The following is a 23,550-nucleotide window of genomic DNA, read 5'->3' as shown; positions in this document are numbered from 1 at the left end:
CACGTGCATGACAGTGAAATACCAAATAATTTATGTTTTAGACTGCATTATCTGTTAATATTATTTTCTTGCTATGGCACTCCTTAAAATCCCAAGGTTTTTAGGAAAGCCATTGCTAATACAAAAACATGGGTACATTTTTTTTTTTAAAAAAATGGAAATATAGAGGATTTTTCCCCCCCACTGGAGAAATGATTCTCAGACTGCATATGCAAAGAATACTGGAATAATCTTGGAAGTTCACATCTTCCTCTAGAGCTTACCTGAGGCAAAGCCAAGTATGACAACAGCCATTAGACCACAAAAACGTATAAGGTCACCAAATATCATCTGTAGATAAGATAAAACAACAATATTATTATGTCTAACTTTTCTCCAGCTCTCCTTTGCCCTCTATTGTCTGACCTTTAAATTCTCAGTTCCAATTATCAGAAAAGGTGTACTTCTGAGAAAAATCCAAGTAGCTCTCAATTTACAACTAGTCATTTAACAACTATTCAAAATTACAATGGAGCCACCCAAAAGCTACTTACAACCTTTGAAGTTACAATAGCCACACACAAACACCCTTGCAGTCATGTGATTGCGTTTTGGCTGCTTAGCAACCAGCTCGGTTTTATAGCCATATGCAGCATTCCTTGCCATTGTGACATTTCTTGCGAGTTTCTGGTGTTGAATTCCAGTTTCTGACAAATCCCCACCCACTCACTGGGGGAAATTGATTGGTTTAATCACTGTGACATTTGCTTAACAAGTACCACACAAACTATTGCAAAATCGATTCGTTCATGCAATGACTTGACTTATGACTGCATCACATCCGTTAATTGTAGGCTCACTTATAGTTGTAAGTTGAGGGCTACCTGTGGAATTCTTTCTCAGTTTGACTTCAGTTTTTAGCTTCACTTTCCTTACCTTCTGTATCATGATGGTGAAAGGCCCAAGCATCTGAAATCCTCGTGCAAAGTACATGACGTTGCACCAGCCTAACACCAGGGCAATGGACATGGGGACCACTTCTCCTTCTGTGCTGGTCAGTCGCATTACCATGGTTACCAGAATCACACAGGCATAGGTGATGCTGTAAATGGACAATATAACTAAGTGAGAATGAGTAATTAATACAACATAAAATTAATGAAGACAGAATTGAGCCCTAAACATACATGAGCAGACAATGCATGTAAATATATGCTGATGTGCATTCATAGAAAATTATGTCTCTTTGTTCCCTTTTGCTGGAACAAGGGATTTCTTGTGAAAAATTGTTTGTTATCAATTTTAATGCATCTCAAGTTGAAACATCTCAGGAATTTCCATTTTTTTCAGGAGATTTAGCAGTCAAACACCCCCCCCCCACCAGACAGAACATAAACAGATGTTAAGAGAGACAAATCTGCAAAGAAAGAAATCTAGGTTTGAAGCAAATAGAAGTGGAAGAGAAAAATGGTGAAAGGAAGATCATAATGGCAGAGTATACATAAGAAAAAAAAGAGCATTTGTGAGTTTTGGAACTGTAGAGTCTCACATTATTATGTGAAAAGGTCCTCCCAGGATAGTTTGTCCAAAGTACTTTGTGGCTCCAACTCTTAGAATATCTGGAATCTATTAAAAAATGAAATATGTGTCAAAAGTTTATAACCAACTGAGGACTGAATTCACCAATGTGCTGAGTCTACCTCTAGAAATTGACTCAACAATACAGAGAGTTCACAACGTATTTTGTGCCCAAGTCAAGGAAAACAAGCCGTTATGAGGATAATGCTGTTAATTGTCCTTATGATCACAACTGAGCTCAAAATTTATGTTGTTAAGTGAGACATTTGCTAAGTGAATTTTGCCCCATTGTATGACCTTCCTTATTATGGTTGTTAAATGAATCACTGATAAGTTAGTAACCCAGTTGTTAACTGAATCTGGCTTCCCCATTGACTTTGCTTGTCAGAAGGTCCTAAAGAGTGATCATATGACCTTGGGACATACCAACGGTCATAATATGAACCAGTTACCATTACCTAAATTTTGATCATTGTGATCATGGGAATGTTGCAAAGGGCATAATTGTAAAAAACGTTCGTAAGTCACATTTTTTCAGTGCCACTGTAACTGAATGGTCACTAAACAAACCGTTGTAAGTCAAGGACTACCTGTACTTGACATGATTTTATAAAGAGAAACCTATACACTGCAACTATTAGCAATCAAAAATGTCGTCTAGTAGCAACACCTTGATAAGTCAACAATCTAAACCACTTCATGTTAGAGTAGTAATTTTGCAGAATAAAGATATTAAAAAAATATTTTAATATTAGTGATTAAGCAAGCAAAATGTGAAAAGATGTTAAAATGCTCCAAACTGGGTACAATTTAAAATATGAAATGCCTTAAGCCTGTAAAATTTAGTAAGACAGGGATTTAAAGAAATTGATTCAAATTGTAATATTGATCAATTATTTTATTACAGTATATGCAGGTCCTGCTAACAATTACTGGCTATATTCATCCACAATCAGCTCATCTATTACTTTAACTATTTCCAAAAAAAAAATTAACTCTGGATACTTCCCAACAGGGAAGTCAGAAGTACAGGTAGCATAGGTAACATCGTGTTTTTCAAGACAATTATATTGATTTCAGATAACATATGATTGCTTAGGTATACAGTGTCTCTCCAATGGCAGATAGAACTGCCAATCTGATGTTGGTAAATTTTAATGAAGATCAGTTTAATATAACTTTATTATTTTGCCCTTACCTCTAGGAGTAAAATTGCCATGGCTCCAATCACTGTAATTAACTCTCCCACAAGCCTGAGTTGATCCTCATATGTCAGATATGATTCCTAAAAACAGGAAAATATCCTAATTAAGGAGATGATAGAGATCTGAAAAACCTGGAACTTGTGTCAAGACGTTTAATTTATTTAGTGTATTATAATTTAATTATTTCTCTTTTGGCAATACTGATTTGATAGTGAAACTGTTATTGGAAAGATGAGCCAATAGATGACTTTGCAACAAGTAACATTCATTACCAAATATTTCCTGAACATAGAAACCAAATACTGTAGGCCAGTGAAAGAACAAGAGTAGAATATTTCCCCTGGTACCTTGCTTTTATAGCAGGGAGTGTTGTAAAAAAATGCTAATTTCCATTTACAGATTGAAGAGATACAGTTGAATCCAAGGTAAGATCTTTCATTTTTTAATCTTTCATCTAAGAAATGTGGATTATTTGTCCTTGGATCAGGTGAGAATGACTCATTCAAGAGAGGCTAGTGAAAGCCAGAGCCTTGCTGGCAAATTCAGTGATTTCTTCTTATCTTTAAGCTGTTCTCACAGTTGTGGCAGCCTTTTTCTTCACGGCCTCTTGGAGCACTTTCAAAAAGAGATTTTGCAAAGTTTAACATTTTATTTAACTGTGTTGTTGATTCTTCTGCACTGCATTATGAAAAGTTATTTTACAATTTGCCTAGATTCACAGAGAAGCCTGTAGTTATACACCAATATACCTGCAATGTTTTCTGCACAATGATGGTGTTATCCCGCTTGTGTGTTTGATTCTCTGAGCGACTTTTCAGTGGTCTATAAACGCAGCACATGGTGAAGCAAATCATATAGAGGACATAAAACAGAGCCAGGAAACAGAAATAAGGACGCCCGTATGTATTCCACTTCAGGTTCACAAGCTCCTTCACAGGAGTAATATCTAGTATACGGCGAGCCTGGAAAGAAGAGGCAGGAAGAAAAAAAAACCTAGGAATTAACTCTAAAAGTCCCATATTTCAAAAATTAGCCACTGGTGTGGTCCTAATAAAATATTCTTACAAATGTATCTTTATTTTATATATTGGGGGCACTTATATACTTTCTTTCACAAAGAACTGCAAGGCAGTATTCCAAGAAAAATAAAAATAAGATTAAAAACAGGAGAAAGACATGTGAACTTTCAAAAGAAAGGGCATTCCCTAATTGGAGAGCAGTTAGAGAGGGGAGGGGAGTTCTTCATGCACTCCTGAGAAAACTATGCATCTTCTTTCAAAAGGCCTCTACTGCATAATCAGCAGGTTTATACATTGTTATATGTTCCTCATTCGTCAGGCACTCTCACTGTTTTATTTAAGTTAATATATATTTAAGGTCTCTCCCTTTGTTCAAATCAACTGCATGACTATATATTGCATTGATTAGCCAATGATAAATAAGGGGATTTTTTTTAAGAATCAAATACTTTATTTGATCAAGTGTGGTTAGATACACAAGGAATCTGGCCTTTGGTAAGATTAGATTGAACAATCTTGGCAGGCCTGGGCCAGATAGCTAGCTCCTCTAAACTCTCACAATTTATTTAAAAGATTAGATACAATTTATGTCCTGAGTCTCATTCTGTCTCTGCCTCCCAATCAGAATTTATTCTTATTATTTTCTTTTGCATTCAAATGTCTATCTATTTGTGTTTCGATTCATATAACTTTCAAGATGGGTAATATTGTAGGGCCCAGAGTTTAAAATTTGTAAATTGCAATCACAGATTACTTAGTATGATCCATTATTACATTATTCCAGGACTCCTGAGGGATTAGCCAGGATTGGGACATACCCAAGTTAATGTCCCTCAGGGGGTCACTATTGGTCCTGGGCTCCTCATGCGCTACCACCTGTTGTAACACCCTACGACCAAATGCCGCATCAGCCGATGCAAACGCGTCTAACCTGTAGTGCCTGATAAAGGGAGATGGGGAGCTCACGTAGCTGCCCCGCAAATCTCCACTATAGGCGCCTGTGTGGCCCAGGCCACCGAAGTAGCCGCAATCCTGGTGGAGTATGCTGTGATGCCCTGGGGTACCGGAAGGTGCTGAACCTCATAGGCCAATGTGATGGCCAGTTTGATCCACCTCCCTATAGCCGAGGAGGGCACCCTCTTCCCCAGGGAAGAAGGATAAAAAGAAACAAAGAGTGCCTCAGACTTCCTGAGGCTCTCCATGTGCCTCAGGTAAATGCACAAGACACGCCTGACATCCAGCCGGTGCCAAAGGTGCTCCCTATCATGAGACGGGTCCAGACAAAAATCCGGTAATACCACCTCCTGTGATATGTGGAAAAGGGAATTAACCTTGGGAATAAAGGTTGGATCCAGACGACTCGATTATTGTGGAATGTGGAAAGAGCCGACCTGGAGGACAACGCTCCCAGTTCAGAGATGCGATGGGCTGAGGTGACCGCCACAAGGAACACTACCTTAAGGGTTATGAACTTCAGGTCAACCGTCCTCAGAGGGTCGAATGGTGCTCCTGTCATTGCTTGGAGAACCGTAGTGAGGCTCCATGTCGGAAAACTGTGGACAACCGGGGGATGGAGATTCCCTGCACCCTTCAAAAACCTCTTAATTAACAGGACCTGGGAAAGTGGAAGGAGCTCCTCCCCCCGAATAATCATGGAGAGGGCTGCCACCTGTCTCCTGAGGGTGTCATGTGAGAGCCCCTATCCAATCTGAAACCTTGCAAAGATTCGCTCCCAAGATCCGGTACCACTCTGCAAAGACCCACCAGGTAGAATCATAAATCCTAGTGGTGGAACCCTTGCGTGAAGCCTCAATTGTGGAGATCACCCTCTGTGAAAGCTGGGCAGCCCTTAGATGCTCCCGCTCAATCTCCACATGGCTAGTTGCAGCCACTGTGGCTCAGAATGCACCAGGTTCCCCTGTCTGAGGTCCACATCCCTCCCCGGAATCCTCCATGGGTGTGACACTGACAGGCACATTAGGTCCGCAAACTACGCCTGGCGCGGCCAGTAGGGTGCCACTAAGATGAGCTCCGCCTTCTCTGATATCACTTTCCAAACTACCCCAGGGAGAAGGTGAAGGGGAGGGAAGGCGTAGAGCAGGTTCTCTGGCCATGGAATCCGAAGCTGTTGACTCCCTCCGTCCCCCGAGCCAGGAACTGAGAGAAGAACCGATCCACCTGAGCGTTCTGCGGTGTGGCAAACAGGTCCACCTTCAAATGGCCGAACCTGGAGCAGATAGCCTGGAACAGTTTTGGAGAAAGGCTCCACTCCCCATTGTCGACTATGGCCTGACTGAGCCAGTCGGCTTGATGATTGTTCACTCCTGTGATGTGCTCTGCCCTGAGCAATTGAAGATGCTTCTCCGCCCAGGCGCCGAGTGCCATCACCTCAGTTCGAAGAGCCCTAGAGTGTGTGCCACCCTGTCGGTTGACGTGGGCCTTTGCCGCCACGTTGCCAAGACATCTTGATCCTGAACATGATCCTTGAAGTGCCACAATGACAAGTGAATCACTCACAGTTCCAGCCAATTTATATTATGTTGGAGATCCAACCAGGTTCAATGCCTCTGCGCCATCCAGGAGTCCAAGAGAGCTCCCCACCCATACAAGCTGGCATCCATTGTCAGGATGAGGCGCTCCGGCTCCCTAAACTCGCAGCCCTCGGATAGCGCTGGGGAGAGCCACCACCTCAATGACAGCTGCACCTGTGGTATCACTGGAACCTTTTCCTTGAAATTGCTGGAGTTTGACCTCTGATGCGGCAGGAGATGCCACTGGAGCGGCCTCGCGTGTAGACGAGCCCAAGGTACCATGTCTATGCAAGAAATGAATTTCCCCAGCAAGCTGGAGAGCACTACTACAGGAACAAAACATTGACTTCTAACTTGTCTAACTAAGGCTAACAAACTATCTTTATGGTCATGGAACAGAAACACCTTCCCCAGCTTAGAGTCTATGATGGTCCCCAGGTGAGGAATCCTGGTGGCGGGAATGAGGGAACTCTTATCTAGGTTAACCGAAAAAACTAACTGCTGTAGTGTGAATGCCACCAACGAAAGATCCTTCCTCACCTGCTCAAATGATGCTGCTTGGACTAAGATGTCATCAAGATAGCATTGAACCCTTACAGAGCGCTCACAGAGGTAAGCCGCCACTGCAGCTAGGACCTTAGTGAAGGTCCGAGGCGCCGACGTCAAGCCAAACGGTAGGGCCCTATACTGGTAGTGGCTACCTAAATAGGAGTACCTGAGATACTTTTATGGCCAGGGAAGATGGGGATATGGATGTAAGCCTCTGTCAGGTCGATGGAGGCCATGAAGTCATTAGATTTAGATTTAGATTTTAATAGCATTTATAGGCCGCCCTTTTCCCTGAGGGGACTCAGGGCGGCTTACAATAACAAGGAAGGGGAGTGAAGACAAAACATAAAAAGAAATGTGCAATAACTGAAAAATACTAAAAACACAACATTCTCTCAGCATTCGGGAGGGGCGGAAGAGTTTATCCCCAGGCCTGACGGGCTAGCCAGATCTTGAGGGCTGTACGGAAGGCCTGGACTGTGGTCAGGGTACGAATCTCCACGGGGAGATTGTTCCATAGCGTCGGAGCAGCAACTGAGAAGGCTCTCCTCCGGGTAGTCGCCAGTCGGCACTGACTGGCGGATGGAATACGGAGGAGGCCCGCTCTATGCGATCTGATGGGACGCAGGGAGGTTATTGGCAGAAGGCGGTCTCTCAAATAGTCAGATCCACTACCATGGAGCGCTTTATGGGTGGTAAGTAAGACCTTGAATTGCACCCGGAGATCCACAGGCAGCCAGCGCAGCTCGCGGAGGATAGGTGTTATGTGGGCGAACCGAGGTGCGCCCACAATCACTCGCGCGGCCGCATTCTGTACTAGCTGAAGTCTCCGGGTGCTCTTCAAGGGCAGCCCCATGTAGAGCACGTTGCAGTATTCCAGCTTAGAGATCACAAGGGCTCGAGTGACTGTCATGAGAGCCTCCCGATTCAGGTAGGGCCGCAACTGGCGCACCAGGCGAACCTGGGCAAATGCCCCCCTGGTCACAGCCGATAGATGGTGATCAAAACTCAGCTGTGGATCCAGGAGGACTCCCAAGTTGCGGACCCTATCTGAGGGGTATAAATTTTGTCCCCCCAGCCTGATTGATGGTACGGTGGTCAAATTATTGGGAGGAAAACACAACAGCCACATCTGACCCCTGCCAAGATGGATTTAAGCGATGCCATCTTGAATCTTCTATAGACTAAGTGAAAATTTAGCAGTTTAAGATCCAGAATCGCCCTCCATCTTTACTCTTGGTGACCGAAAACGTCCCAAGTGGTTTGGCAGAATGGAGAGAAACTCTAGGCGCAGGCCAAATCTGATGGTATTCAGAACCCAGGCATCAGTTGTAATCTCAGCCCAGGCATCGGCAAACAGAAGCAGTCTGCCGCCTATGGGTGGGGTCGCTATTGACCTATCTGCCCCAGTGGTAGGGATGGCCACCTCCCCCGAAAGGGCCTCTTCCCCTGGGGTTGGAACCTAGGCCTATCCCTGGTGTAGTGCCTATCCGACTGCCTATCCAATCTCGGAAAATACCTGCTGTGCTGCGCCTCCTGATCTGACTGAGGATAGGACTGCTTACGAAAGTAAGGCGCAGATTTTTGCTCCGACTTCTTTGCGGGGGTAGGCATGACCTTCTTTTTATTCTTGTCCTCAATGAAGAGGTACCCAATGGGGTACCCAACAGGGTACCAAAAGGGATCCCACGGAATAAGGTGATGATGCCAGGTGCCACTTTGCGTTGTTCTCTGCTTGCCACTCCCTCAGCCACGGAGACGTCGGGAGGTCACCAAGGCCTCCATTGCCCGTGAAGCATACTTCATGGCATGCAAAGTGGCGTCTGCAGAGAATTGAGCAACAGCAAGCAGCTTGTTGAGATCTTGATGAGTATGCACCTCCTCAGGTGGAATCCTTTCCTGCATCTGTTGTAGCCAAAGGATAGCCGTGCGGCTGAAGAACAATGCAGAGGCAGCTGCCTTGATGGCCCACGTGGAAGACTGGAATGTTTTACAAAGGGTCAGCTCCGCCTTCTTGTCCTCAGCCTTCAAGTAATCAGCCACATCACCGGACACCACCGTTGACATGGACGCCAATGCCACCATTGAAGAGTCCACTGTGGGCACCTGCAATGCCTCAGAGAAACTAGATTCCATGTTAAAGAACCTCCTATCACTGCTGCTGGGGTTGGGAAATGTTCCTGGCTTTTCCCACTGCTTCTTAACTACCTCTAGGAACAACTTAGGGGCAGGGATGTCTTCCTTTGCTGGAGGAGGCTCTGAGTAAACTCGATCCTCCAGCTTTTTCCCCGGACCACTCTCCTTGGCACCTGACTTGGTGCCCTCTGTCTCACCCAGTTGCGCAACAGTGACTTGAATAAATCCGGAGGAAACAGACCAGAGAATGCTGGTGCCTCAGGTTTTGAGGGATCCTCATCATCAGACATATCTACCTCTCTCTAAACCTAATCCCCCGCCATGGAACCCTCGCTAGCCAGAGAAGGAGAAACAGGCCGGCGCACGTCCAAGGGGGAAGGCCTCAGCCTTGCCTGAGCAGTGGCACACACACCCCAGGGACCTTTGTCACCATTGCGGGTCGCACAGACCCCTTCTATAACCCAGCAGAAATTCCAGGTGAAATTGCAGAGGAGATAAACCTCTGAAAGCTTGCTGGAAGCTGCTCCATGTCTCTAATGAAGGAATCCTCCTCCTCCTCTTGTGCACAGCCTTCAGACTGTGAAGCCAATGATGGCCTAATGGGACTACCCTGGCCCCTTGCACTGAAAAGGATCCCTTAGATAGGGGCCCTGTTCCACCATGGAGAGGGGGGGGAGGTGAAATGTCTCTGAGATACACTGGGGAATCCCCCGTGAGGAGACCTAGACCTGGATCTAATGAGCAATCTAGATCTCAAGGGAGAACTAGACCTACCCCTCTGGACACCTGCTTCCAGAACCCTGTGCCTCCTTTCCTCATCCTTCTGCAAGGCCTTGGAGGATTTTCCAGCTGCTGCAGTTTTTCGCAGTCCCACAGAGTCTGTGGGCCTCCTATCGTTGATCTGGGCCTGCAGGGCCTTGCCGCTGCCACCGCTGTAGAAAGGATGGCCACCCAGGAAGTCAGGGATGAAAGCGAGACTTCATAGTAGCCTCTGTCCCAGCCCATGCGGCCTGCAGGAATTGAGGCCCCAAAATGGCCACCGTAGTGGCGTCCTGCCTCTAAAGTCCCAAGAAGCAACTTTTAAATCCCTTACCGGTGGCCGGGAGCGAGCCACACCAAGGGGAAGCTTCCAGGTATCAGATGGAGGCAAGGGGAAGAAGGTAGGGAGAAGAAATTTGCAGGATGGCACTGGATTGTTTTTGGCTTCAAATTAACTCTGTCTTGAGACCAATTGGACATCACAATACCCAATCCTTGCTAATCCTGCAAAATTCCTCTGGAAAATGTGTATTATTTGCCTGATATAAGAAGAAGGGGTAAACTGATTCTATTTTAAACACACTAATTAATAAATTTGCCTGCTTCCTTTAAAATATTAAAGAATATATGCTGCTAACTTCACACATATGCTAAGGAATGTTTTTTTTAAGTAAGCTGAGTTGAAATAAACCAAGGCTTATGGCAATCTATGAGTCTAACCAGTGTAGAGTTACACTCGTCAATGGACAGTATCTGAGATCTGTAATGACACTCAATGATCAGTCCTAAACCTGAAATTGACAGAAGGCGAGAAAGATTAAAAATTCTTTAAGATGTGGAATGAAACCCAGTGCAGTGTGTGTGTGTGTGTGTGTGTTTATATATATTTATTTATTTATCAGCACAAATACTACACAAATGTAACAAAAGCAACAATAAAATATTAGGCTTTCTGTCTGGATGGTCTCTTGTGACAAGCCGATGGACAGAGAATGGAAGCAGTTAGCTTCCTCCCATAATTGGGGCATACCAGAGGTTGTGACTTTAAATATATACCTTTCTCCCTGGCTCAGCTGATAATGGATCAGAGCCTGTGGCTTAGTGGTTAACACATCTGCCTAATATGTAATATAGCCCACGTTCGAATCCCAGTAAGGATATGGCTAGCTGATGAGAGCTAAATAGCTTGAAATAGATCTATACTAGTCTCCCTTTATTTATTTATCAGCATAAATATAACATACATACATACATACATACATACATACATACATACATACATATGTATATATATAAATAATTGTCTCATTACTCAGAGAGCTGTCATCTGTAAATATGATTTTAACTAAATGCAGTTACTTTTTTTCTGATTATGTTTATGGTTCAAAGAAGTCAAAAGTTGTCAAATGTCATATATAATCTTCACAAAAGTTGGAAATTGGTGTTGTAAAGTCAATGATGATCATAGGTTGTGTAAAAAAAAAAAACCTTCCCATACACCTCACAAGTTATTAAATTTAACATGATGACAGCCAGATAGCACATGCAAAATCCAGTAAGGTTAACAAGGTCTTATAGTAGGCAAATAATGTATCTTTCCAGGACAATTGACCTGTTTTGTCAGTTACAACCAGAGGTGGAACAAACAATTACAAGGTGGCAAAGTTGACTAAAAATGGCTTACTAAAATTTGAGAAAGCATAATCCTCAATGGTATCTCCATCATGCCAGGAATTAAAACCAAGAACTTTTGAATTCGAAGTAAATTATCTATCTCTGAGCTGCAGCCCTTGCCTTAACAATAAATAGAGGGGGCTACAATGCTTAAGTTATTACCAAACAAACTATAAAATAATGGCAGGATATAAATCTCTTCACTGTCTACAGTTCCATAAAAACTTGTGAAGATTTTTCTATTTTGGAAATTACATTTCAGAGACTAAAACTCTTTATTGTACAGATGCATCTCTTACATCCTTAAGTACAAGGCAAATTCAGAAAGTGACACAGGTGGGAATGGAGGAACACCAGAAGGTCAAAAGGTAAATTGCAACTTTGTAATGAGAAGTTAACCACAAGAAATAAATAAACTTGGCTTGTCTGTGTGTGTGTGAAGTAAGGCTAAATAATGGAACAAATTCCAGATTAATCTTTATCATATCACTAACTCCATTACAAACAGTAATACTGTTAATGTTTTATATACTTCCTGGGCCCTTAAATAAATTCAGCTTAATCGTAGCCACCCAAGTTCCGTGGAACTCTGCAACCTAGAGACAGGTTCAAGTCCACATTGAACTAGGGAACTGGGTGCACTGAGCCAGTCCTTGTTTTTCAGCCCAACCTACGTCAAAAGGTTGTTCTGAAGGAAAAAAAATCCGTAGGAGGAAACATTGTGTAAATCACCTTCAGCTCCAGGAAGAAAGCTGCTATATAAACAAAATGAACCAATTCACTATATTTTATTTGAAGGAAATTTTGAACTTTCTGGGATCATTTTCAGAGCTGAATGAAAAATAAAATTAGAAAACAAATAGAAGCCTATGCAACAAATCAACTTTCTATCAATCAAAGAATGATATAGTGGGCTCTTCTAAATTGTTATTTTTTTAAACATCATATAACATTCTGTAAATACAGGAGAAACAAATTTTCAAATAGTTGATTTATGTTATGAATATTTTGACTACGGTCTAATTCTTTATTTGAATGAAAAAATGTAACAAGAGTGCAGGAAATTTTGCTTATTCAATCAAATTCTCCACCTGTTGAATTAGTAATTACACAATTTGCATTGAAAGACTTTTCTCTTAAGACTGTGATGTGAATTCTATTATCAGAATCTCAGCAATCTTTGCTTCTTCATCAGCTGGACAAAAACTTCATAGATAATGCAATATATATGAACATCTAGGACAGGGGTGTCAAACTGGCAGCCCGCAGGTCAGATGAGTCACATGCAGGCCACACCCACCCCAGCTCCGCAAAGGGAAAAAAACGTCATGAAATGTCATGTGATGGCAACGTGATGCTTTGAGTTTGACACCCATGATCTAGGAGAACATTTGAATTCCTTGTTCAATAATAGAAGCAGTCATCATTCTACAAAGATTAAAAGTATCTGAGCTCCATAGTACCTCTCTTTTCTTTGTTGATACAACAAGTTCCAAAAAAGACTGGTCTTCACCCCAGGAATCAATTTCTGTAAGGTCATAGAGAATGGTAGTAATAGGTCCCAAAGACCACATTATTTGTTTACGCTTTTGCAAAAGATGCTGGAACATCTGAAAAAGAAAAAACAGCACAGGATTGTTTGCATTAGGTTGCTGATAAGATTCAGTACTAGAATGTATTAAATATGGCATTGCATTTCAAAATAATTCAACTCTGGATGCTGGAATTGGATGAAAGTGTAGAAATTCTGAAATACAGCCTGAATGGTTCAAAGACTATAAGCTTTTAGGATCCAGAACTTTATCCATCGGGATCCTGATTTATCCATTAGGATCCTGATTAAAGACTGATCTAGAAACCAGGAGCCTGTTTTCTAGATCTACCAAAACTGTTAGTCTTGCTTTAGATATGAAGTCAATGATATGACCTTGAGCCAGTCATTCTGTTCTCTTTAACCTCTAGGAACAAGGCAATAGCAAAATCATTTCTGAAAAACCATGCCTGAAGGGACCTAGTCCATCCACATAGTTGCCAGGAGTCAAGACTGAAACAACACCCAAAAGAAAAAGAAAAATCACATTTCCAATTAAGAGAAAGATGTTCATACTAAAAATAAATTTTAATTATATCAGAAGATAATCTGAAGGAAAAAGATTTGCTTATACTAGCATGAGTATCCTATTCATACTTAAATAAATACCAAGTATGTCATCATATATATGAGACTTGGTTGTATATTTTCCTTCCATTCCTAAGTAAAACATGAATCACATACATGGAACTTTAAATTTTGTTGCTTTGTATATGAAGAAAAAAGAAGGATCTAAATTATGACCCCAGCACCAAACAATAATCCCTAACAATCCAAGATTTAACTTCTGAATCTGGCTTTTGGTCTAATTAGTATTTAATGTCAGGGAGCCCAATATAAATATTTAGGACTTTTCTGAGGACAAAACAAGATATCAAAACTAATTATATTTTTAAAATTCTCCCTCCCCTCCCCCCAAAATATTCACATAGAGATCAACTGGGCCATGTGCTCACCACAATGTTACCCTCAACTCCAGCAAGTTTGAATGGAGTAAGACCTTCATTGTTGGGAATCAAGTCTAATGCTTCCAAGTTCCCTTCTTGTTTATCATAGGAAAGGATGAGATTATACATCTGGCATGCAAATGTCCTGTTTGGCTGAAGAACTAGAATGTGAAGAACCGTGTTTCCTGGAGATGAAACAAACAAGAAGAAAAATAAAACACCAAAAAATTCCTAGGAATTAAAGGTTATTAAAAATATATTAAATGCTGTCATATAATTTGTACGTAAGTGCCAAGTGTTTGATTACTCAATGGTCTACCTAATTCAAACCAGATATAGTTCCTCATTGTTTCTACCAAAAACAATCCATATTGTTACAAGTTGACTGTAGGCACCTTACCTAGAGAATCTTGTGCCCTGATATCGGCTCCATTTTCAATTAATAGACGAACAATTTCCTCATTGCCCACAGAGGCTGCAAAAGATAAAACATGCTCCCCTATGGAAGAATTTGTGAGGGAAAACAAAATTAAAACAAAGTTTCGGTAATGAAATAAAAAACTATTCTGAGACTCATAATTAGGCTTCACTATTTAGCTGATTCCATTTATGTTGGAGGATCAATGAACAAGTTGCCCTTGATTAATCAGTTTTCATTTAATAGTTTTCTTTTGTTTTGTACTTTTAGTATGACAGCAGCTGCCTATTTAGGAAAGCCATGCCTCTGCATACATGAGCTAAATAAAATAATCTGTAGGGCTCATGGTAGTGGGATTTAAGATGTTATTTCAAGGATCCTTCTTTAGTTACATGTTATCCTCAACTTTAAAAATTTAAATTAGGACATTCTTTGTAACTTAATAGTGATTTGTTTCCAATTATAAAATGCTAAGAAACCAACCATCATTTTAGATTTGTTTTTCAAATGGGAATTTAGAAAGAACATCTTTCATATTCTGCAAAACTTTTCTAACTTACAAGATCCAATACAAAGTTCAAACACTCAGATGGAAATGAAAGCCAAAGTTCCTGTATGATTAAATATTGATTCATCCCATTATATTTACTCACTTGCAGATAAAACTAGTCTAAGATTTCTTTACTAAAGTGACAGATCCAGCAGTAACAGGAGGGATAGAAAAGAACTTTTGAGGAGCAGAGCTAACTCTGCGGAGTACTGCCTTTCTTCTGCTAATCAAATTATCTCTGTCCTCTGGAGCAATCAATGGAATCATACCAAAATAGGAGCGATGTGAGGAGTTACGCCTGAAGAAGTGTCCTGTAGCTCGAGGAGTAGAAATGTGAGCCCTCTTCTTCAGCAGACATTTCACTAAGTGAACATTTTGATTAACTGATGCAATGTGGAGTGCTGTTTGTCCTGCAATTAATATTTTTGAAAATTCAAATTAGGATATTCTTTATAACCCGATAGTAGCTTGTTTCCAATTATGGAATGCTAAGAAACCAACCACCATTTTAGATTTGTTTTTCAACAGGAAATTTAGAAAGAACATCTTTCATATTCTGCAAAACTTTCCTAACTTACAAGATCCAATACAAAGTTCAAACACTCAGATGGAAATGAAAGCCAAAGCTCCAGTTATACTAGATATGTCATTAATGACATCTGTGAATCCTATGATTAGGATTCCCCCCCCCTTTTAAATTCACTGCATCTGAGACTGTAGGTAGAATTAATGGCTTTTTAAGCATTCCCTTCTTTACCATCTTCCCACTGAAAATCCACTTCCTAATATGGTCACTCTTTGCTACAAAACATAGGATTTAGCAGCAAATTTCAACTCTGATGCTTTAGCTTTTCAGACAGTAAATAGTTCAGAAAAAAAGATAAAAAGCCCCATTCTTACTACACACAAAACACTTTGTTTCTATTATCATTCAGTTTTCTGATTTGAGATCATGAATATTTGCAACAATAGCAAGTGTTGCATCAAGTGTTAAATCGTGTGTTACAATGTTTATTCATTAAACAATTTTTAAATTTTGTTTAATAAACTTACATCTAACTCACACATAGATGATTGCAGGTGGTTTACAACATTAAAAATCCACAACATAAAAACCCATTAACGCTACCCACCCCTTGGCAGCAGCAACAGAGTCAAATATTCCACTGGATTGGCTCCATATTCATTTGTGGTCCCAAGGCCTGCTGACAAAACCATGTCTTCATGGTCTTTCAGAAAAAATAACAGGGTGGGGGGTAATCATACCTTGGGGGGAATGATGTTCCATAAAGAAAAGAGCTAAATCATTATGTTGCATCATAAGCTCCACTTCTAACATATTTTTGTATCATGTGACACAAGGGTAAAAAAGCAGAGCTTATATCATAACATTGCTGTGGTGACACAGTGGTTAGAATGCAGTATTGCAGGCTAATTGTGCTGACTGCCGGCAGTTCTATTCTCACTGGCTCAAGGTTGACTCAGCCTACCATCCTTCCGAAGTTGGTAAAATGAGGACCCAGATTACTGAGGCAATATGCTTATTTTGTAAACCACTTAGAGGGGGGGTATAAAGCACTATGAAGAGGTATATAAGTCTTATTGCTATTGTATTATATGTCATTTGGGCATTGGACTTAGGTATGGAAGATCTCAATAACTATAATTAATTAACTAACACACACAAACACACACACACAAACACACAAACACACACACACAAACACACAAACACACACACACACACACACACACACACACACACACATATATATATATATATATATATATATATATATATATATATATACCGTATTTTCACGACCAAAAGCCGCACCGGATTATAAGCCGCAGTATCAGTTAACGTTAATTTTTCAAACTTTTTCCATATATAAAGCGCACCGGGTTATAAGCCGCACGTTTCCCGACGCTTCTGGACATCTGTTGCAGTCGCAAGGAGCGGAGAAGAGCGCGAAGGTTCTTGGCGCTCCAGGAAGCCGCGAAAGCAGCTGGGAGAGGCGCACGGCTTGGTTTATCCTCCCTGGACGTCGCAGCAGCAGCCCCAAGCACACCAATCTCTGTGTTTTTCGCATCGGGGCATGCTGCAAGAGAGAGTAAGTGAAGACCTTTCCGGATTGCTGGTGGTGGAGGTGCGGGCCCGTCGCCCTGTGCTCAGCAAAAAAAGTCCGGGGGAGTCCTTTGCGCTGGCTGGAAAAGGTTTTCACTCTTCACTCATTCCCTCTTGCAGCACACCCCGATGCGAAAAACACTGAGATCAGTGAGTTTGGGGCTGCTACTGCGACATCCAGGGAGGATAAACCAAACCGCGCGCCTCTCCCACTTCCCGGAGCGCCAAGAACCTTCGCGCTCTTCTCCACACTCTCCTCGGCTCCTCACAACTGCAATAGACGTCCAGAAGCGGCAGGGGCTATCGAGCTGGAAATCCAATCCCCATTAGCCCCAAAAGCCGCTTCTGGACATCTATTGCAATCCCGAGGAGAATGCGGAGAAGAGAGCGAAGGTTAGGGTTACTGGGCAACGTGGGGGTGGGGGAGGCTGGAGCAGTTTCGTTCTGAATGGAGGGAGAGGAAAAAAGTTGCGATTCTCCCTGCTGCAGCCTTTAAATGGCAGAGAGAAGCCGAACTCTTTCCCCTCCATTCACAGAGAAGCTGCGGCTCCCTTTATGCCCCTCTGGCTGGCCCCCTCCCTCCCAGGGGGGGTCAAAGTACCTGAAAGGGGCATGCAGGCTGCTATAGCTCCTCTGAGAAGACATTTCTGAGAAGAGAAAGGGCTCTGGTCAGGCTGCACCCAAGCTGATGGAGTGCTCGCAACCGCCCGCCTATCGCCAGGGAGACAGCCAGTGCAGGTGAGCCGCGCGATTGCTCCGATCGCAAGGGCGCTTCACCAGCTCGGGTGCAGCCAGACCAGAGAACTTTCGGTGGTGCACCGATTCCAGCAGCTGCGTTTTTCCTTGAAATTTGCTGTCCCGGCAACCCGAAGTGGACATTCTCCCAGCGGCGTCTCAGACACTCCCACCCTTAACCAGGACGAAGTGAGGATGGCTGGGCGCAGTTTGGTGCCTCCCGGCTAAGGAGGGAGGGAGAGACCCAAGGGACGTGTGCGTGCCTGCTCGCGGTCATTTGCTTGCGAGTTTCAAGTTTGAGCGTAAAATCGGGAGGGAGAGATTTTTTTTATCTTTTTCCATATATAAAGCGCACCGGGTTATAAGCCGCACTGCCGGTTTTTGATCAAATTTTAGGATTTTCAGTGCGGCTTATAGTCGTGAAAATACGGTATGTGTATGTGTGTATCCCTTTATTTATTTATCAGCACAAATAAAAAAAAACATATATATACATACATACATACATACATACATACATACATACATACATATATATATATATATATATATATGCGCTATTGATATAAACTTTGGAATTTAAAGAAAAAATCCTAGATCAGTTCCTTAATATAATCACCTTCATAAAGTGTTGATGTCATTTTCTCATTGATGAGTTCTGGAGCAACTTCCAGAAGAAAATCAGCAGCCTCTGTACAATCATGGAGGGTGGCTACATGGAGAGCCGTCTCCCCAATCGCTCCTGCACAGAACAATTAAAAAAAACATAGGTCACTTAACAATGAGTTTACAACCAAGCCTTGTGGTTGATTCAGACATCTGTCCCATACACATGAAAGATAAACAAAAATGCATGTTATCAACCCCAACAGCTAAATCGATCAACTACAGAATGAAAGTTTTTTTTTTTCTTGAGGGTTATGGACTACCATATCAAACCAAATCATACCCATGTATGATTTGATTGCTTATTTAGTAACCTATGACTATCACTATGTGTTGTATCTTATGATTCTTGATGAATATATTTTATTTTTCTTTATGTAAACTGAGAGCATACGCCCCAAAAACAAATTCTTTGTGTGCCCAATCACACTTGGCCAATAAAGAATTCAATTCAATTCAATTCAATTCAATTCATTTCATTGCAGGTTGACAGATATGTAAGTTGAGAAACATCTATCTATTGTCTTGTCTTTTAAAATGAAAGGGAAAGAGAAAAAAATGGCTTGCCTCACTTCTGGATATCTTTTAATATAAAATTTAGAGCTTTGCAAAGAAGACCAAAACAGAAGTAGGGCTCTGTGATGGCAAGGTAACTATTCCATCTTGCTATGTACTATAAGTCAGGGCACTATAGCTTGACTGTAAATTGTACACCATTCTTCTATCTTGGCATCTTCTCTTCTCATCCAATTGCAATAAGCATACACCTGGGTGTTTCACTAGTCTTGGGTATATACTAAAGAGTTGCAAAATGTTAAGTCACAGAACATTCCGACCCTGGAATGGACTGTTCCAAGTAATCTAGAAATGTTCTGCTTCAAAATATTGTTTTTATACCAAAATGTTTCTTGATGGCAGTTTTGGAACCCACCCTCACCCCTAGTGTAATGTTTCTCAATCTCAGCAACTTTAGGACCTGTAGACTTCAATCCCCAGAACTTCCCAGCCAGCATGTAACAACCACATAATGTGAAAGAAGAGTCACATTACTATATACATCTGCACATATGTACTGCAGATGATCAGAGAATGGAGAAAAAAATGCATGTAATTTTAATGCAGAACTTGATAGTTCAAGAAAATACTCTCTTCATAGTAGGTTTAATTACCTCTTTGATAAATGTCACAAGAACCATCTTCAATTAATTTCCTAAGACCCTGAACATTGTTCTCCTTGGCAGCCAAGAGAAGAGGAGATTCCCAGATCCTGCAGGAAAAAAAAAAGCCCAATAAGAAAATTACTCTTGAGGAACAAAATAACCCATGTCAACGACAAACAGAATTTTAATGAAAAGATAGGAAATGCATCGCCAGGAAATATTGTATGTTTGAGGACTCTGACAAAAAAAGGAAAATTAGTATCAAACTAAGAGTATCAAGATAGCAATAGCTATATACAGCTTCACAGTGTTTTACAGCCTCTCTATAAGCAGTTTACAGAGCCAGCATATTGCCCCATCATCTATTTGTTCCCTTGGAAATGGATCTTCCCTCTTTCTGTCATCTGCCATCCTCTATACTCTCCATATACAGTATTATATTTTAGTAAATATATGAATTAAACTGTTCTGCTTTTTACATGTCTCCTCTGATAAGTTTATTTTATTAGTACAGATAAATCCATGGACAAAACTAATATAAATAACTATCAACTTAACAAAGAAAGTTCCAACAATCGCTGTTCCTCAAAATTATTATTATTATTATTATTATTATTATTATTATTATTATTATTATTATTATTATTATTATACAATTGTATCACAGCGGCCAGTTGTTTCGCCGGATTTGGCACTGGTTACTAGTCGGGCCCCACCCAGGGGCCTAGGACATCGTAACGTATTTTCGTAATATGCGTACAGATCCAAGCAGTGCGGCTTTTTGCACTTGACTGATGGTGATTTTGTCAATTTTTAACTGTTTTAAATGTAATTCCAGTGCTTTTGGAATAGCACCCAGTGTGCCAATTACCACTGGAATTACCACTGCTGGTTTGTGCCATAGTCGTTGAATTTCGATTTTTAAGTCCTGGCATTTTGCGATTTTTTCATGTTCCTTCTCGGCGACCCTGCTATCATCTTGTATTGCGATGTCTATGATTGTGGCGTTATTTTTCTCAACGAGTGTGATGTCTGGTGTATTATGCACCAGCATTTTGTCCGTTTGTATACGGAAATCCCACAAGATCTTGACCATCTGATTTTCGGTGACTTTTTCAGGCTGATCTTCCCACCAGTTTGTTGCTGTTTTAATATTATAATTTTTGCACAAATTCCAATGGATCATTTGTGCTACTGAATTGTGCCACAATTTATAATCAGTCTGCGCAATTTTTTTACAGCAGCTGAGGATGTGATCAACAGTTTCATCAGCTTCTTTGCAAAGTCTGCATTTGGCATCATCAGAGGATTTTTCAATTTTGGCCTTAATGGAATTTGTGCAGATAGCTTGTTCTTGCGCAGCCAGGATTAGTGACTCTGTTTCTTTCTTTAATGTACCTGCTGTTAACCATAACCAAGTTTTTTCACTGTCCACTTTATCTTTTTTTTTTTCAAGAAATTGGCCATGCAATGCTTTGTTCTGCCAACTCTCCATTCTTGATTTTATCACATCTTTTCTGTATTCTTGTTTCATCTGTTGGGCCTTCAGTAGATTTTTGTTCTTTACTTCAATTAATAGATGTTCTTGACTTTCTTTTAAATAATCAGCCAGTGCGTGTTTTTCTTCTTCAACTGTTTGATTTACTTGTAATAATCCTCTGCACCCTGATTTTCGGGGCAGATATAGTCTATCAGTATCACCCCGTGGATGTAAACTGTAGTGCATTGTCATTAGTTTCCTGGTTTTTCGGTCCAAAATGTCCAAATCAGCTTGTGTCTAGTTAACTATACCAGCTGTGTATCTTATAACTGGTATTGCCCAGGTATTTATGGCCTTGATTGTATTTCCACCATTCAATTTAGATTTCAAAATTTTCCTAACTCTGTTGGTGTACTCTTGCCTGACAATAGTTTTTGCTTCTCCATGCTTGATGTTATCCAACTTCCTAAGTATTTGTAGGCTTCATTTTCATTGCATTTAATTATTAGTTGGCCATTGAGCATTTCAATTCCCTCACATGCAGTGATTTTGCCCCTTTTTATGGATACAGTGGCGCATTTTTCCATGCCAAACTGCATTGAAATATCGGTGCTGAATACTCAGACTGTGTTTGTCAGTGATTGGATTTCTATTTCTCACTTTCCATAGAGTTTCAAATCATCCATATATAATAAATGCAAATTTTTTTCAGCTTCTTTGGCTGTTTGGTAGCCTAATTTCATTTTTTTTTAAGATTACTGATAGTGGGATCATGGCGATGATGAAGAGAAGAGGTGAAAGTGAATCACCCTGGAAAATTCCTTGCTTGATATTAACCATTCGGTAGTTCTCATTCCCTATTGCCAACTCAATTCTCCATTGTTTCATCTCCTTTTCAGTAAAGGATGTAATATTTTTGCTAATGCCAATTATTGCTAAGGATTTTATGATCCAACTATGTGGCAATGAGTCGAATGCCTCTTTGTTCGTTCAAGTTCGTTTTTCTGTTCTTACAATTTTCTAATATCATTTTATCAATTAGGAGCTGATCTTTTGTGCCCCTGCTCCTTCTTTTGTTGCCTTTTTGCTCTACTGGCAAGATGTTGTTTGTTTCCAAATAATCCATCATGTTATCTTCAATAATGCCTGTGAGTAATTTGAAGGTTGTTGGCAAGCATGTTATTGGTCTGTAGTTTTCAGGTGTTGTTCCTTTAGTTGCATCTTTCTGAATCAAGTATGTTTTTCCAGTTGTCAACCATTCATCAATTTGGCCCTTTTGTAAAATTTCATTCAATTGCCTGGCCAATATTGCATGTAAACTGGTCAGATATTTGAGCCAGAAACCATGTAATTGGTCCTTTCCAGGTGATGTCCAATTCTTTACCTTCTTTACTCGATTTTTGACCATCTCAGTTGTTATTTCTAATACTCGCATTTGTTTGTTGCCAATGCTTTTCTTAAAGTCATGTATCCACTTTGCTTCCTTATTGTAGTCCTTTGCATTTTCCCACAATTTTTTCCAGAATTCAACTGTGGCCTGCTTTTCTGGTTTTTCACTTTTGGTGTCACCATTCACATTAAGACTTTGATAAAAACACCGTTGGTCTGATCAAAATTGCTGATTTTGTTTATATTGGATGATTCGTGCCTCATATCTTTCAATTTTTCTAGCTGTTGCTGTTATCTGCTGTTTTACAATCTCTACAGCTTCATTGATGTTTCTTGTATCCAATCTATATCTTCTGATTAGCCGATCTATGATTTTGTTGTTTTTAAGCCGTTGCTCGTGCATGTTCTTTAAGTTACTAGCATCTGCCCTTAATTTTTTGACTTTTTGTTCTAATCGGATTTTCCACTTTGGCTTTGATGCTTTTTCTGTTGTGTAACTAAGTACTTTGATTTTAATGCCTAGTTCATTAGTGACTATTACAGCTGCGCTGTACATTAACTGGTTCGTTTCCAAGATGGATCTCGATTCAATTGTTGAAAACACTGCATTAACCATTTTCATGAAAGGGGCCAAAATTTTCTTAGGCACAGTTTTTAGTGATGGTAAACGTTGCCTTTCCTCATTAAGCAGAAAATGTTCCATGATCTTATCCTTCAATTCTTTTTGTTTTTGAGTTACTTCATCAGTTGGTTCAGTAATAACTGGTTCTAGTGGTAGTGTTGTTATTTCCTCCCCGACAGCTTCTTCTGGGAGTTCTACTATAATGTCTTTAGTTGTGTCTTGAATATCAGTTATTTCCACTTGTGATATTGTTTTTTTGGTTTTCCACTTTGCCTGAATTTCCTCAAGTTCAACTTCACTAAACACTTTATTCCGTACAATAAATCGCCTTTGATCTGCTAGTCGTTGTTCACTAACATTTGAATCTGGATATTGTTGTTTCCATAATTCATACATTCGCTTTAAATAACCTCTTTTTTCTGGCTCTGAGTTGT

General features: G+C 40.7%; 1 protein-coding gene across 1 annotated transcript in view; it reads right to left on the bottom strand.

The window, feature by feature from the left end:
• Positions 1 to 23,550, bottom strand: part of LOC116505747 (transient receptor potential cation channel subfamily V member 6-like) — a 39,024-nt gene that overhangs the window by 5,730 nt on the left and 9,744 nt on the right. The window contains exons 2-12 of the mRNA XM_032213119.1: positions 19,635 to 19,732; positions 18,419 to 18,541; positions 15,206 to 15,346; positions 14,369 to 14,467; positions 13,978 to 14,153; positions 12,894 to 13,040; positions 3,512 to 3,724; positions 2,756 to 2,842; positions 1,529 to 1,605; positions 916 to 1,081; positions 264 to 330 (exon numbers count right to left, since the gene is read on the bottom strand). Of these exons, the coding sequence (XP_032069010.1) occupies positions 264 to 330; positions 916 to 1,081; positions 1,529 to 1,605; positions 2,756 to 2,842; positions 3,512 to 3,724; positions 12,894 to 13,040; positions 13,978 to 14,153; positions 14,369 to 14,467; positions 15,206 to 15,346; positions 18,419 to 18,541; positions 19,635 to 19,732 (1,394 nt within the window). The remainder of the gene's footprint in view (positions 1 to 263; positions 331 to 915; positions 1,082 to 1,528; positions 1,606 to 2,755; positions 2,843 to 3,511; positions 3,725 to 12,893; positions 13,041 to 13,977; positions 14,154 to 14,368; positions 14,468 to 15,205; positions 15,347 to 18,418; positions 18,542 to 19,634; positions 19,733 to 23,550) is intronic.

Source organism: Thamnophis elegans, chromosome 3 (assembly GCF_009769535.1).
Source record: "Thamnophis elegans isolate rThaEle1 chromosome 3, rThaEle1.pri, whole genome shotgun sequence".
Lineage (NCBI taxonomy): Eukaryota > Metazoa > Chordata > Lepidosauria > Squamata > Colubridae > Thamnophis > Thamnophis elegans.
This window is presented reverse-complemented; position numbering and strand designations above follow the sequence as displayed.